The sequence below is a fragment of the Fringilla coelebs genome (assembly GCF_963513975.1).
Source record: "Fringilla coelebs genome assembly, chromosome: 3".
Classification (NCBI taxonomy): domain Eukaryota; kingdom Metazoa; phylum Chordata; class Aves; order Passeriformes; family Fringillidae; genus Fringilla; species Fringilla coelebs.
Genome location: NC_140030.1, coordinates 62,055,135 through 62,069,881, shown reverse-complemented (window position 1 = coordinate 62,069,881; position 14,747 = coordinate 62,055,135). Strand labels below are relative to the sequence as shown.

Here is a 14,747-nt window from a genome sequence, read left to right as displayed (position 1 = left end):
CCACTGGCAACTAGCACCTTGGTTTACACATAGGCCAGAGTAGATGTGCTTGTGAGCTTTTGAAGAACACATTCCAGACACTGGCTCATTCTTTATTCCAGCTGCTCTCCAGATGGTGCAACACCTAGTAGTTGGAATGGGTAGGTGTACACCTACCTACCAACAGGGATGCTGTACCCAGCCAAGAGTGGAGACACAGAGAGCAGGGACACACTTCGTGTTTTCCTTTCATTCCCACCTGTACCCCTCAAGTCTCATCTAAGCCACTGACTGAATGTGCTGCTTTAGAGGTCAGTAAAGCAACACGGACACTTTTACTCACAGCATATATAAGAACTCAGCCAAATCTTAACTGCATTTCTCATGAGGGCAAACCACAATTTACAGCATTCCTATCAGGTGATGCATGCTCCACTGCCCCTCGCCACAGCCACAGAACTTCCTTGTGTAGATTTAAGTGTCTTGTTGCACCTACCACCAGCTGACACACAAAGCAGGTAAAATCACCTTCCCCTGAGTTCATTGTTCAACACCTGTCTTTTGGAAAGAGATTACATAAAGTTTATGAATATACGTAAGTGCAAGTTGGTGATGCCCCACTGAAGCCTCTATCTTACATTCGAAAGGCCCAAGAAAGAATGAAATGTTGTAAACACATTTATAGGAAAATCAAAAAAGATTACTCCCTCCGGATGCACCTGTTCAGACAAGTCAAGAACTGTGCTTTCCTCTACCAAACAAAGTGGAAGATACTTTAATCAGCCCAACCACAGCAGTCCAAAGCTCAAGACTAGGCATCCAACTGTCTGCAGGTATTTCAGGCAGCCTTTACCACCTACACTCAGCTTTACCCTAATTCAGAGTGGTTTATAATTAACTTATGTCTGAAACTGACTGCAAAGGAGGAGAAAACCCTGAGATACAGAGAAACAGTATACTTACACGTCTCAAACAGCAATCAGTAAAACTAAGCTGCTCTAGTGCAGCCTGTGACAGAGTTAACTTTGGAAACACACACTCATAGCTACTGCAATTTTTTAGTAGCCATTCATACATGAGATATAAAGGTGGGTTATGTTTTGCTTTTGGAGTAAAGTTTTGTCTCTAAAGGGTCAGCAAAATGTTCCTCAGGATATTCCTCATCTTCAAATCACTTCTCATGACTGCACAACAAAGTCTTTAATGAAGACCATCATGAAAAACAGAGCCTGTTATATAAGTTTTCACTAAAGACTGACTTTAAAGAAGGGAAAGCTGTGGTGAAACTGAGATTAAGCAGTATGCAGGCACAGAGTCGATATTAAAATCAGAAATAGCTCGCTTTTATGCACAGCAGCTTTTCTGAAATCCCAGCCTTAACATCTCTGCCTCCAACTGCTCTTCTCTATTTTAGGCTCACTCCTAAATAGAACCATCAAACCCACTTTGATTTGAATAATTATATATTCTACCTACGTTGACAGTACTGGGGCTATCCATGCACCCTGCACTTGCTCATGGTTTAAATACATTGCCTGCTTTGGTGTCCCTCAGAAGACCTTGAACTTCTTGCAAATGTATTCCCCAAGGGTTAACAGCTAATGAGGCAGCACATGACTACACAAAAAGAGGCATAAAATTAACATTGTCAGTACTATATTGAACTTCAACATGACAACTGACAGATAAACATGGCTATGCTTTACCATTGTATGTGTACACGGGGTGGGCTTGGCTTTTTTGGTTTTTTAGTTGTTGTTCGTTGTATTCATTTAAGTCTGAATAATTAATCACGGCTATGGCTCTGTCCATGCCAAGAAACATCCGGGAAAACAAGTTTTATTTCTTCCTTTAACAAACAATCCGAGAGTAAAGATACCGGGGGTGGGGGGAGGTTTTATTCGCCATATAAAAGGCAAACTCACAGCGTTCACCTAAATAAAAGGACAGTCACTCTCGGGGCCCTGAGTGACAAACCACAACCTCAGAAACATTCATTTAACCCTCGGCGAGCTGATTTCCTTAACGAGGACCCGGCGTATAAACTGAATGAGACTCAGACCGCCCAGGGAGAGAGACCCCTCCAGATCGAGGGGTCTCTCTCCCTGGAGATACTCAAGGCCCGTCAGGACACAATCCCGTGCCACGTGCTCTAGGACTGACCCTGCCGGAGCGGGCAGGCTGGACCACACGCCCCACGACCGCGGTCCGTTCCAAGCCTGCCCGTTCTGAGATTCTGTCAATGACAACACTCAGCTCCTCCCTCACAGAGTTGAGTTTGTTCTCCCGGACCCGGACCCCAGCGATCCGGCGCCCCTCAGGCTCACGCACCCCCCGCGCCCCCCGCCCCCACTCACGGCTCCATCGCGGCGCCGCGCGCGCGCTGCCGGCACCTCCTCCGCGCGCCGCCGCCGTGGCACAGCCGGCGCCGCGCGGCGCCTTCCGCGTGCGTCACCGCGCGGCCGCCACGCGGCCCCACACACGTCACGGGCCCCGCCGCGCCCCGGCCGCCGGGGAGCTGCGAGAGGAGGGCGGGGGAGCTACGGCGAGCCCGAGGGGACATGCGGCAGCGCTCCGCCGGGACGGCGGGAGGGAGAGCGGGAGAGACCTCTCGGGCGGGAGTGCGATACGGCGCCAGCTTATGTGTCGTGAGCCGGCTTGCAGCGCCAGCACACAGCTGGTCCTGGCCTGCCGAGCGCTGCGGGTTCAAAATCCCAGTTATACTGAATCAGGGAACAGGCTAGGTTGGAAAAGATCCCCAAGATCACCGCGTCCAACCTCTGACCTAACACCACCGTGTCTGCTACACCATGGCACGCAGTGCCACGTCAGTCTTTCCTAAAACACCCTTAAAGATGGTGACTTCACCACCTCCCTGGACAGCCCGTTCCAATGCCGAATCACCCTTTCTGTGAAAATATTCCTCCTAATGTCCAACCTGAACTTCTGCAGCGTGAAGCCATTTCCTCTTGTCCAGTGCCTGGTATTCCCTGGGAAAAGAGACTGAACCCCACCTGGCTGTAGAGAGTGACAAGGTCTCCCCGGAGCCTCCTTTTCTCCAGACTAAACACCCCCAGCTCCCTCAGCTGCTCCTCACAGGACTGCTGCTGCTCCAGACCCTTCCCCAGCTCCCTTCTCTGGACACGCTCCAGCCCCTCAGTCCTCCCTGCAGTGCAGGCCCAGAGCTGGACACAGCCCTCGAGGTGCAGCCTCCCCATGCTGAGGACAGGAGGCCATCCCTGCCCTGCTCCTGCTGGCCACACCATTGCTGATCCAGGCCAGGGAGCCATCGGCCTTCTCGGCCACCTGGGCACAGCTGGCTCATGTTCAGCTCCTGACCAGCACCCCCAGGTCCTTTTCTGCCAGGACACTTTGCAGCTGCCCTTCCCCAGCCTGTAGCACTGCCTGGGGCTGTGACCAAAGTGTAGAGCCCAGCGTTTGGTCTAGTTGAACCTCATACTGTTGGTTATAAGGCCAAATGTGTCATTGTGCCAGGATAACAGCAGTATTTTCCACATTTCTAGTATGTTTTATCAGCTTGTGCTGTAGTAGTAGCAACCACAGGTAGCAGAGGGAAATTTAATGGTATAAACAGAAAATACTTAGGACAGAAAAGTGGCTGTGAATCCAGTCTAAACCCGTCCATTTTAGGCAAAAGGCCCAGTGTGACGTATCCATGCTGAACACGCACATGCTTAGTGCCACCTGGGTCGTAAATGATTTGTTTACCAGCTCTTTCAGTGGAATTAAAATGCTGTCACTGCAGTCATCTGCACGAAGCTTTGTGGTATTCAAGGGATGTGATTGATGTATCATGTTTGCAGAGAACAGAGTCAGCTCACGAGCAACAGAAAGTAAATCCTAGGAGTAAGCGACTACTTTAAACACACTATGTAATAAAAATGTCTAGTTCACACCCAACAGTGTTCTGTTCTTGCACAATTTTAACATAGAGTTGAGTTTCTGTTCTGAATTTCTGTTAAATGTCCTAAGACTGGGCAACAAAGATTGTCAACCTGGGTAGTGATAGTAAAGAGTAGGAAGGTATAGGGGTTAGCCAAACTATGTTTTGTACTCATTTTTGATAGTTCTAACATCTGCTCATAGAAAGTCAGCCCTGCAGTTACTAAAACATGCGGGAATACCTGATGTGTAATCTTGAATGAAATTCAGAGTAACTGGCTGGCTTTGGTGTTTGTCACATACAGAAGGCAGAGCCACTTCGGGATGACCCCCAAAGAAATGCTTAGATAGATCAGTCAACAAATAATTTTAAAATTATCTCTTCAACAGTTAAATAATTTCATTAAGAGGTTACTTCAATGATACAATGGTCTTATTGCATTTCCTTTTTAACAGTACTTAGGTTTAATAATATTATTCATTTTATTCCATTACTCTGGGGGCAGTTATGTCATTACTTGTGACCTGTGGGACCCAGTATACCACTTTTGCGTAACAACACTGAACCTAAAAACATGCTGGGAATTAATTTAGTCATTGATACTGGTATTTATCCCATCAGTGATTTACAGCACTGATGATCACTTGGTAATCTCATAAAAATAGTTGCCTTGAGAAATACATAGTACCAACTGATGAAGAAAAGGTGTCCACACATTTTAAATCAACGAGAGTTAAAACTGTAGACAAGAATTAACTGGGGGAAAGAAAATAAAGCTTTGAGTGATCAGGACAACTTAACAAAGTGTATCTGCTCAGAACAAGTTATCATCACTGCCGAGCCACAATTGGCCATTAGGTCATGGATGCCTATGACATGCGTTGTGTTGCTTCCAGCACACTTCTGGCTTCTCCAACAAGTCTCCCTGGCCAGAAGATGATGGAATGGTACTTACAGCATCTGTGACCATTCCCAGTCTTCTGGGAACTGTGGTTGTGTAGTTATGACTCTCTGTATTTATGCGCACACAACTGAGCTGTTCCAATCCTTCTGTCACTCAGGTGTCTCACTAATGTGCATTTATTATCCTCAAACCAAAACTATGTTCTTCTCATTGGGTAGGTAGAAAACTTGAAGCACAGAGAGACTGAGCCTTGCCAAAAGTCGCTTGGGGAACTGTGAGGATGGCAGAGCTTGAAATCCAGCTCACTTCAATTAGCCATGGGACCACACTTCTCTTTGCCATCTACCAATTTACAAAGGGTTGTGAATACACTGTAAACATGTACATTTCGTGCTATTTTTTGTGAAAATTTTCGCACTTGAGTTCACAAACTAAACACTTGGAGGGAAGACACTGTGAAACTCCTCTCTCTTCACAGAGTCAGTCAGTCTCACTCTGCTTCTTCCAAGAAGATGCCACTGAGTGCCTTGTCTGACCTGCTCTGGGATGAAATAGTGCAAGAAGCTGCTGTCTGTCTCATCGGTTATAGGAGCTGGACAGTGTGTGATGAATGAGGCTTGCAAGAGAAGCCAGACTGAGCTATCAATAGGAGGCTGAATGCTCACTCAGCTGGGATTCTACTTAAACTGAACACCTTAGCACACTAATCATGGCCAGTTTACACTTTCATGGCTCACAGCTACAGAGTCACACCTTCAGTGACAACAGGTGAAATCCAGCCTCTTTCTAGCTGGAGCTCTTCCAATTTTGCCAGCACTCATGTTAGTGCAGTGGACTGGTGAATGGAATAATGGAAATCATCCGAGTTAAAGGTCATTTAGGAACTAGTTGCTCAGTCAGTGTGCACATAAAGGATTAATTGGGGGCAGATGAGGAAAGAGCAGAAATGTGTGACCAAGGAAATGAGAGCTAGGATGGCTTTTTCCAGCCACAGAGCCAGCTTATGGCAGCTTAAAGCAATCACAAAGCTACAGTATTAGTCTCATCCTCTTCTTTCTGTTTCAAGCCTTCTGGCCCTAGCTATATACTTCCCATTGGGGGCATTCAGGTTCTTCCAATTGCCAGGACCCTGAAAGAACAAAAGGGTACCAGCTGTGATCAAATCAGCCTGAAGATCCTGCCTGGGTCAAGGCCGAAGGCAGTATGAACCTTCCAGGAATTTGACTGCAGATGTCCAACAAGGTCTTGTTGACCCCACGGCTTCTCACAGACTTGCACTTTGGCCTGGGTAGAAGATGCATATTGGTGTGAAGAATTGTATATTTTATCATAACAGCCTTCTCTGGCAACTTCAGGTTTCTCCTCAGAAGCACCAGTTCTCTAAGGAAAAATTAACATCTTCTCTTTATTGCTGAGTCAAATGATGTAGTATTCTCAGGTCTTTTTGCCAGAGGAGCAGAACCACAGTCAATGAAATTTCCCCACATGGTTTGAAGATTGTCTATGTAACATCAAGCATTAATTAAAGCTGCAAGTTAAAAAATATTTTTTCTGATGTCCTATATACAGTCTTTTCCGTTTGATGTACAAAATGTCATATTATTACATGATAGGAGTTTAAAGTTTATCCCTTGTGTAAAGCAGGGCAGATTGAAGGACATTTATCTTAGTGTCTGGGTATTATTACTAAATTCAGCATCAACACTGTGCTTCCCTGTAGAAGCTGATTTGCCAGTGGTACATATTCATTAACCTAGAAATTGATTTTTCAGGAATGTCATGTTGCAGTTATGCAACTCTGATGTCAGACCACAATTTGGCCATCCTTCTGCTCTCTTCTGTCTATCAGATAGACACTTCAATTCCTATCAAAATGCTTCCAGTAAGCTGAACTCTTCAACACCAGCTAGGTGACAGAGTTATGAAATTCCCACTGAAAAATATCTGTCAGCTGATTGGGAAGCCTGGTGTCTTCTGGTAAGCTTTGGTATCTCACTGCTAGCATGTCAAAGAGATAAAAATGTGTTTTAGTAAAATTGGTACTAAGCTCTTTTCATACCAAAAGTGTACTCAAAATGGCTTAGAGAAGCAGGGGAGTTGTTATCTTCTGTCAGAGCAGTAAGTATCTACATTATATCCCAGAGTGTGCTCATTTATAACCTGGCCAAATGTCCTGAGTAAAACAAAGAGGGACAAGAGGATCAAAAATCGAATTCTCCTTCCCATAAGTGAGAGTTGCCTGTAAGAAGAATGCATGGTAGCATCAAGGAACCCTCCTCCACACCAGGAATCTAAAAAGCAAGGTGCCATTGCTACATCCACCCACAGTACTGAAGGGAAGCACTCGCCAGAACAGCAGGAATGCAGTGGCAGTAACAGAAACTCACTTTACACCAGGTCACTTAGGTTAAGATCTTGTGAATGCAGAGAATTACTAGCATAACTTGTAAGTCAGAAAGTATTATTTCCATGTTAGGAGTTCAGTATTACTCCATTTCATTCTAGATGACCAGCAGCTGATACCTCTTGCAGGTATTGTCACTGAAGAAAGGGTAATCTAGCACTAACTCTGCAAGCTCATTTGATTCACTGAGGTAGCAACTTTTCTTTTCAATGCAGAAAGTCCCTCCATACACTCTTAAGGTCATAAAAATGAATTAATAATAGTTTATCTTGGAGAGCTCAGGATTCTTCTAGAAATAAAGCTGAACAAATGCCTCTCCCAGGACCTCTTATTTGTTAATTCAACAAGTTAATGCCACCCCTCTTTCTCCATTCTAGTGCCAGTATTCCTCATTGCGCTGCCAGGTGCACACAGGTACATCACCATCACTCTTTATCACCTCCCATGGCTTCTCACACCACGCTCAAGTGTAAGGAGCCACTGTTTTGCTAGGAAAGACCATGGTTTTATTAGACTCGGCCAAGCTGTCAGTGTTTCCAAGCTCTGTTACTTTGTAGTCTTTGATGTTGTGAATAATGAGACAAACTCAATCTAATGGACCACCTGCCCCTTCACTGGGAAAAAACACATTGTGAAGTCAAATGACTTCAGGAGAACAGCTGGGGTACTTTGCAGAAGCAGACTGCCCAGATGCACAGTAAAATAGAGCTGAAAGAGACCTTACAAGGTACCTCATCTTTCCCTCTGTCTTAGGACAGCATCTGCCACATCTAAGACTTTCCTGGGATATGTTTGTCAAAAGTTTTTAAAACCCTCCAATGATGGCGATGCTGGAGTCTCTCTGGATAATCCTTTCTTGTAGTGTTTTGCCATCCTTCCCATTCAGATTTTTCTTCTTGATGTCTAACAAGAACTTTTATTGCTTCAGTTAATATTACTCTGTACTGTTTTGTCCAAGATGAACATGAAGTTTCTCTTTACAGAAATTCATATTCCTCCAACTTCAATGTTTGTTCTTTTGGGGGAGTAATCTCAAATTTTCCTCAAAGCTCTGCTTTCAAGTCTCCTGATTATCCAAATCCCTATCTTATCCTCTCTTCCACTGACAGGCCCTTGAAGTATGGTGTTCAGAACTGGACACAGGTTGCACTAAGGTCTGGAGTGTTGACTAAAGTAGGTGGTGTAACTCTCACATCTTATGCTTCTGCTGTACATTTACCTTCCTCATGTGTATAAGACAATGTCATTGTTGAAAGCGACTATTTTATAAAAGATTACAATTTCTACACCCTTTTAAGACAAAAATGTCATATAACTGTTCCCCAGCTTGTATTTGTGTAGCTGAACAGCATCCATTCTCTGCAAAATTAATGGCACCTGTTTCTCCTGATGTTCATTCTACTTTTTCAGAAACTTCCTCCAATTCAAAAATTCCTTTCATTTATAACCAAGGCATCCAACCCTTGGAGCCCTTCCTAGCCTTGTGTAATCTCAAACCACCCATACTCTCCAGCCATCACTGGTCAGTCACGGAAACAGCAGACAAGGCAAGGTTCTGAAGAAATGTGGGTGTAGCCCACGCAGTGTCTCTGTCCCTTCTGACCTCAGCCTTTGCCAACCACTCTCATTTTCCTAATCTGTTCTTACCCCGTTCAGGATTGTTTCGCGGCTGCCTCTACAACACATCCTTGCTTGCTACGACAGTGGAAAAGTGGTAGCACGGGAGGGACGCAGATGGAAATTGCCTGTGTATGGGTGTTAACAGGTGAGGGCAGGAAGAGAGGCGTGGGGCTGTCAGATCGGGGGGCGCTGCCAGAGCACATCTCCCGGGCGGAGCAGCGGCCCCTCCGCCGCCGGGCTGCGGGATCTGGGCGCTCGCCTGGAGCAGCCCCGGGGCCTGGAGCAGCCCCGGGGGCTCCTCGTGTGATGCCCGGCACCCAACCCCCCGCTCGCCCCCCGCTCGGCCCCGATGCCGGCCGGAGCCGCGCTCGGCAGTACCGGTAGTAGCGATCATCCTTGTAGGGCGTGAGGTCCTCCTGGATCTCCCGGTACGTCTCCCGCACCCGCCGGCAGAAGCGCTTGACCTCGCCGCACAGCGGGCTCCCGAAAGCGGCGAAATCCGCCTCCATGCCGCCCACGCCGCCGCCTCAGGCCCCGCGCTCCGCCATGGAGCCCCGCCGGAGCCCGCCCGGCGCTGCGCGGCCGCGGGGCGGGGGCGGCGCAGGAGCCGCAGCGGCGGCGGCGGATGCGGGGGGGAGCGGATGCAGGAGCGGGGGATGCAGGGAAGGGGGATGCAGGGAAGGGGCTGAATGCAGGGAAGGGGCCGAATGCAGGAGCCACCGATGCAGGGGCGGGAGATGCAGGGACGAAGGATGCAGGAATGGGGGATGCAGCAGCAGCGCGGGATGCAGGAGCGATGGACGCAGGGCGGGCCCTCCGCGCGCGGCCCGCACCCTCGGGGGCGGCGGGAGCGCTTCAGCACCACGGAGAGGGGCGGCCGGTGCCGGGAAGTAAGCAACGAGCTCGCATTACCTCTGCTAAAAATATCTCTTTTATTTTTTCTTTTCTTTTTTTTAAATAAAACTGGTTTTGCCTTAAAAACATACCAGCTCCATGTAAAATAAATGCTCTGATTTTTATTGCTTCTTTTCCCCAACGTAGCAGGTATGTAAAAGAAGCCTTATGCTAAATCTACTTTTCATGGTCATGACACTGTAAATGGTCCAAAACTAAGAATGATGCTGTTTGCATTGTCTAAATCTAGAACCTCTGAACTGAAACTCTAGTCAGTTTACTGAGCACCATGTTAGCTTCATTCATATTAAACTTTCCTTCATAAACAAATTCACATTTAAACTCATTTAAGTTATTCAATCACTTGAAGCCTTGATTTCTACTAACTAATGGCAGTGATGACATCCATATTAAAAGCAAAAATTCCGTTACTCTTGATATGCAATCATTGTGTCTAGAAGGTATAAATATCAAAGTCTTCTGTACTGCTCCTCTCATGTAAATATCTTCCCTGTTGACATTCAGGAAGCTGGGCTGGGTTATTTGCCAGCCTTGCCCTTAGTCTGTATTTTATCACATACTAAGACTGGAACATGCATTTTTACTTAATTTGATCTCTCACAAATGTGTGCTGGGAAAAGGTTACTCCTGGTGGCGCAGTGGGAGAGGGACAGACAACTCATCTTTCCCAGCAGGTGGGGGAGAAAGGAAGGTTCATCTCTGACCAAAAATTTGTATTTCCTATCTATGAATATTTCTAAGCTTGAGAAGACATAGCAGCAGATAAAAGCCATGTGCACATTTAAGTCAGAGACTAAGGGTTTTTTTGGTTGGTTTGTTCATTTTTTGAGAGCCCAGAGCAGCATCATTCCAGACACTCAATGTTCTTTGTTATGCTGAACATTATCCAGGCTGGCTTCCAATGGTGTTTGTCTCTCTACACCTCAAATGCCATGGGATAGTTCCACACCTTCTATGGAAGGCTGGCAGGTTATTCACAGAGAAGGTGTTAGCATTGACCACATATTAACCCACCAACTTCTGCTATCAAAAAGACCAGTGTTTCAACCAACAAATATCAGATATTATAGGATTAAAATTAGGCTTCTGAATAGCAAAACTTGTGGGAAGACACAAGCAACTGTGTATTGTGTCACAATATTCACATTGTCGTCCATATTAAATGCTCAAAAGACTCTAAGGAGGTCAAGAATGCATAAACAAAAGAGCAGTACTAAGGGTTGTGTGCAATTCCTACGTAACATTTTTAAGGTAAAAAAAAAAAAATTAGCTTGCATCAAAACCTTTTCATCAAAGAAGTTTCAGGTTTCTTTATTTTAGTAAACACGAGAAGCATTAAAACATATTTTTAATATTGAACAGACACTTCTATTAAAACTGCCAATCTGTTTTCTTCTGTGAAGGTCTGATATCTGATGGATGGAACATTTCAGCTTGCTGCTCACTTACCCCGCCTTGCAGACCTAACAGATCATTCTTCTCCCATGACTGGCTGTCCATCTTTCCTGTCCAGTGCAGTCACAGCGCAGACTGGGCTGGCACAGAAACGTGTTTGGTTCTGTAGGAAGCACAACTTAAGTAAAAGCAAAGGGAGGCCAAGGTTTCATAGACAGATTTGCAAATAAGGTGCAAGAGTCACCAGCAGATAACCAGCAGTGGGGCATGACTTATCCCACTCATTTCAGGGCACCCCAGCTCATGTATCCAAGCACAGCACCTTCTGTCTGATTTTGCTGATCTTCACAGCACATGATAAAAGAGAGGTAGCATCAAACCACATCTAAGAACAAACTGATCTAAAGTACTGCTGAGAGTCTGACAATCTCAATTAGAATTTAAGCATTTGGAACTCAGTTCATCTCCTGAGTGCTTCTGGACTTCATGAGGGAGAGAAAAGCCCCAGGAGTCTAAGACTAAGATGTAATCAACATCTGCACTGCATCATATCACATAATGTGGAAAAAGTTTATTTTTGAGGGTGGAGCTTATCAGAAGTCGCCTTTCTCATTTTTCTTCCTGGTTCTCCCCCTGTGTATAGTGAGCTTTTTGCAGCATCAGCCACATGTATTATTATGGTAGTGCTTAAATACAAAGCTTAGCAGTCCATGGAAAAGCACCAGGGTTATTGCTCTGGACTCTTTCAGAAGCAATAGCAGCTGGAGCTGAGAAGTTAAGGAAATAAATGCTGCCAGCTCAAGTCCCCTTATTTCCCCTTTTTTATTCCAATAGAGGAACAAACCCTTCAAACAAACAGAAGTCCTCCTGCTTAACAAACACTTTCTCCCTCAAAACTGTTTTGAGACAGAGAAAGGCAGTAGTGGCAGCTGCTGGCTGAAAGGAGCAACTGCCTTTTTCCTTTCATGTGCAATTAAGGATGGGTACATCAGATGACACAGAAACAAGCACACATCTGCGCTGATGGCCAAGATAAGAGAACCTGTGCTGCTGTTACACAGCTCCATTTATGCCCCTGAGTCTCACCACATACAGGCATTGTCACTGAGTATCCCCAAACCGCAGAGTAGAAACCATACTGAGCCCCACAGAAAACTTGTGACTTTGGTCCACCTGCCCTGTTGTTCACTTCTGCCTTAACTCTGGAGGAGAATAACCCTTGTCTTGCCCCAGGCCATCATGGCTTGACTGCCTTCTCCTGCCAGAAAACTGCTTTGTCACAGCTAACCAGCGATGTGACGATGACGTGACTCAACTGCTGTCACGCAGCCCTTGCTGTGCACGCAGAGGATCGCAGCAGCGTGCTGGGGACAGAAGGGTGACGCTGCTCGGCAGGAGGGCGGTGTTCACTGTGATGCAAAGCTTCTCGTTTATTTGAAGAGGTGGCACAGAAGCACAGCTGGGACAGCCCATGACAGATCACCCATAACAAATCATCTCTGAGCTGACAGCGGCTTTGGAGCCGCAGCTGCTCTTGTCATCGCTGGGAGGAACAAAGCTCTACACAGTTGGCTGCAGCTGGCAGTCCTGACCCTCACAGCAGCAGCAAGAAACACTCATCACTCTCTCGCTGTCTCTTTGGAGATGAATCTTCCCTGCATCTATCCTACTTTGAAGAGATGTGAGGACAAGAAAATAAAATAAGATTTAAAATCCCTTTTGATCAAAATTGAAGAAGAATCTCTTGTGAGGTGATTTCAAGGAAGACAAAGAGGAACGCTGATCACACCTGTTCATGCTCTGTGTCCCTCTTGGTATGGCTGGGCTGCTTTTCTCTCGACTGTCACGCTGAGAGCAATGGGAAGATTGAAATGGGAGCATAACTAGATTGCCTGTCCTATATATAAATTAACATTTTATATGGTGTTTCACTCTGATTATTGGTTTTCAAAGGCCAACTGCACTTGGAATAATAATTACCAGTGGCATTTATTAACTTAAATATACCACTGGTATTAAAAGGAATATGACTAAGGGAAATAAAAACTCAACAACTTGTCATATCTAGATAACAACTAGTGAAGACTTTAGACAACTGCATATTTTTAATTGCAATGACTTGTATTTTAGTTATCTTAGTCCATTAAATAGATCACCGTGTTTACTTTTCAGTTCTCACACAGCATATTGCTGCAGGCGTATTTCAAAGAAAATTTTAAACACAATTTTCAAGCTCCGTAGATGTATTTTTCTAAAAAGTTTCACAATGTTTGAGAAAATACATGTAATGACACATCCAGCAGTTATAGTGTGCCTATTTTAGGCAGAACACCTTTGTTTTGATTTTGAGATGCCTATTACTCTTCCTTTGAAATTCATGCCTCTTGTGAGAAACAGTCTTATCTCTCAAGAATAATTAGGATTGACTAATAGTCATGCAAATTTTATAATCTCAGACTAAAAATGCGTGGTGGGTTGACCCTGGATGAGCAGAAAAACTCCCACCCAACTGCTTGCTCACTCCTACTCTCTTCCCTGAAACCAGCTGGATAGGGGGAAAATAAATAGGACCAGAGTAAACAAGCTCATGAGTAGAGATAAAGACAGGGAGATCAATTCCCAATTACTGTTGGAAGACAACTAGACTTTACTCAGGGAAATTAATTTATTGCCAATTGAGATAAACGTTTGGGCACTGATTTGTATAACAATAAACAACAGACTTTTGGGGAAGGGGGGGGGGGGGGCTGCCCTACAATGGAGCACCTCCTCCTCCTCCAACCTTGATGTTCCTGTTAGGAAAATGAATCCACAAACATCAGAGGTTTATGTCGAAAAAGGAGACAGAGGAGTCCTTTTGCTTTATTTGAATAAAGGGAGAAGCCATGGGGCATTCCTTTGGGGGTCTCTCAAATTCTTGGAGGATGCAGCTTCCCTTTTTATCCTAATTTCCCAGCTGCATTTCCCTTCTCTTTCCCCATTGGCCGAGGTACTTGAGAGTACAGACTTCCCAATATGCCTGATACCAAAGATTTCCCTCTAATGTATAACCCTCCCTTTTAATTTTTAATTCTTACAGAATTTAGGGGTTTTTCTTCCCCATTGTTTCTTTCATCTTTCAGTGTTTTATTTAATTTATCAGCAAACTTACTGTTTATTTGTAAAGGCAAATATCTTTTTCCATTCATCAATCAGTGGAATCCTTCCCATTGTTTCTTTTATCTCCCAGTTTTACCTACCAGCAGAACCACAGCCTGTTTATGAAGACAAATCCGCTATTCCTCTCATTCCTCTGCTACCTCTCAGTCTTTCTGTCCCCTCCTCTTGCCTGTGCCCTAACTTAAATATGTTTCCACAGAGGTACCACCAGCTGTGCCCGTGTGTGCTCAGCTGTGTCCTGTGCTGGGCCCATTTTGAAGCTGTCTGAAACCATCCTGCAGGGCAGCGCTGGCGGCATCCCACAGGACCCAGCCCTGCAGCTCCCCCTGCCAGCACCTGGCTACCTGTTCCACATAGAGTAGGTCATTATTCAGAGAAGAGGTTCCATGGTTTCCATTGTTTATCATTCTTCCCTTTCTGAACTGTTGTCTGTACATCTCGAGGGAAGCAATTAAAATTGGAAATAG

General features: G+C 45.4%; 1 protein-coding gene across 1 annotated transcript in view; it reads right to left on the bottom strand.

Annotated features, from left to right (window-relative positions):
• TMEM181 (transmembrane protein 181) overlaps window positions 1-9,320 on the bottom strand; it is a gene marked incomplete at its 5' end in the record, with an annotated part of 32,684 nt that extends 23,364 nt beyond the window's left edge. The window contains one exon of the mRNA XM_084202333.1: window positions 9,190-9,320. Coding sequence (XP_084058459.1) covers window positions 9,190-9,320 — 131 coding nt within the window. The remainder of the gene's footprint in view (window positions 1-9,189) is intronic.
• Between the last annotated feature and the right edge of the window lie 5,427 nt (window positions 9,321-14,747).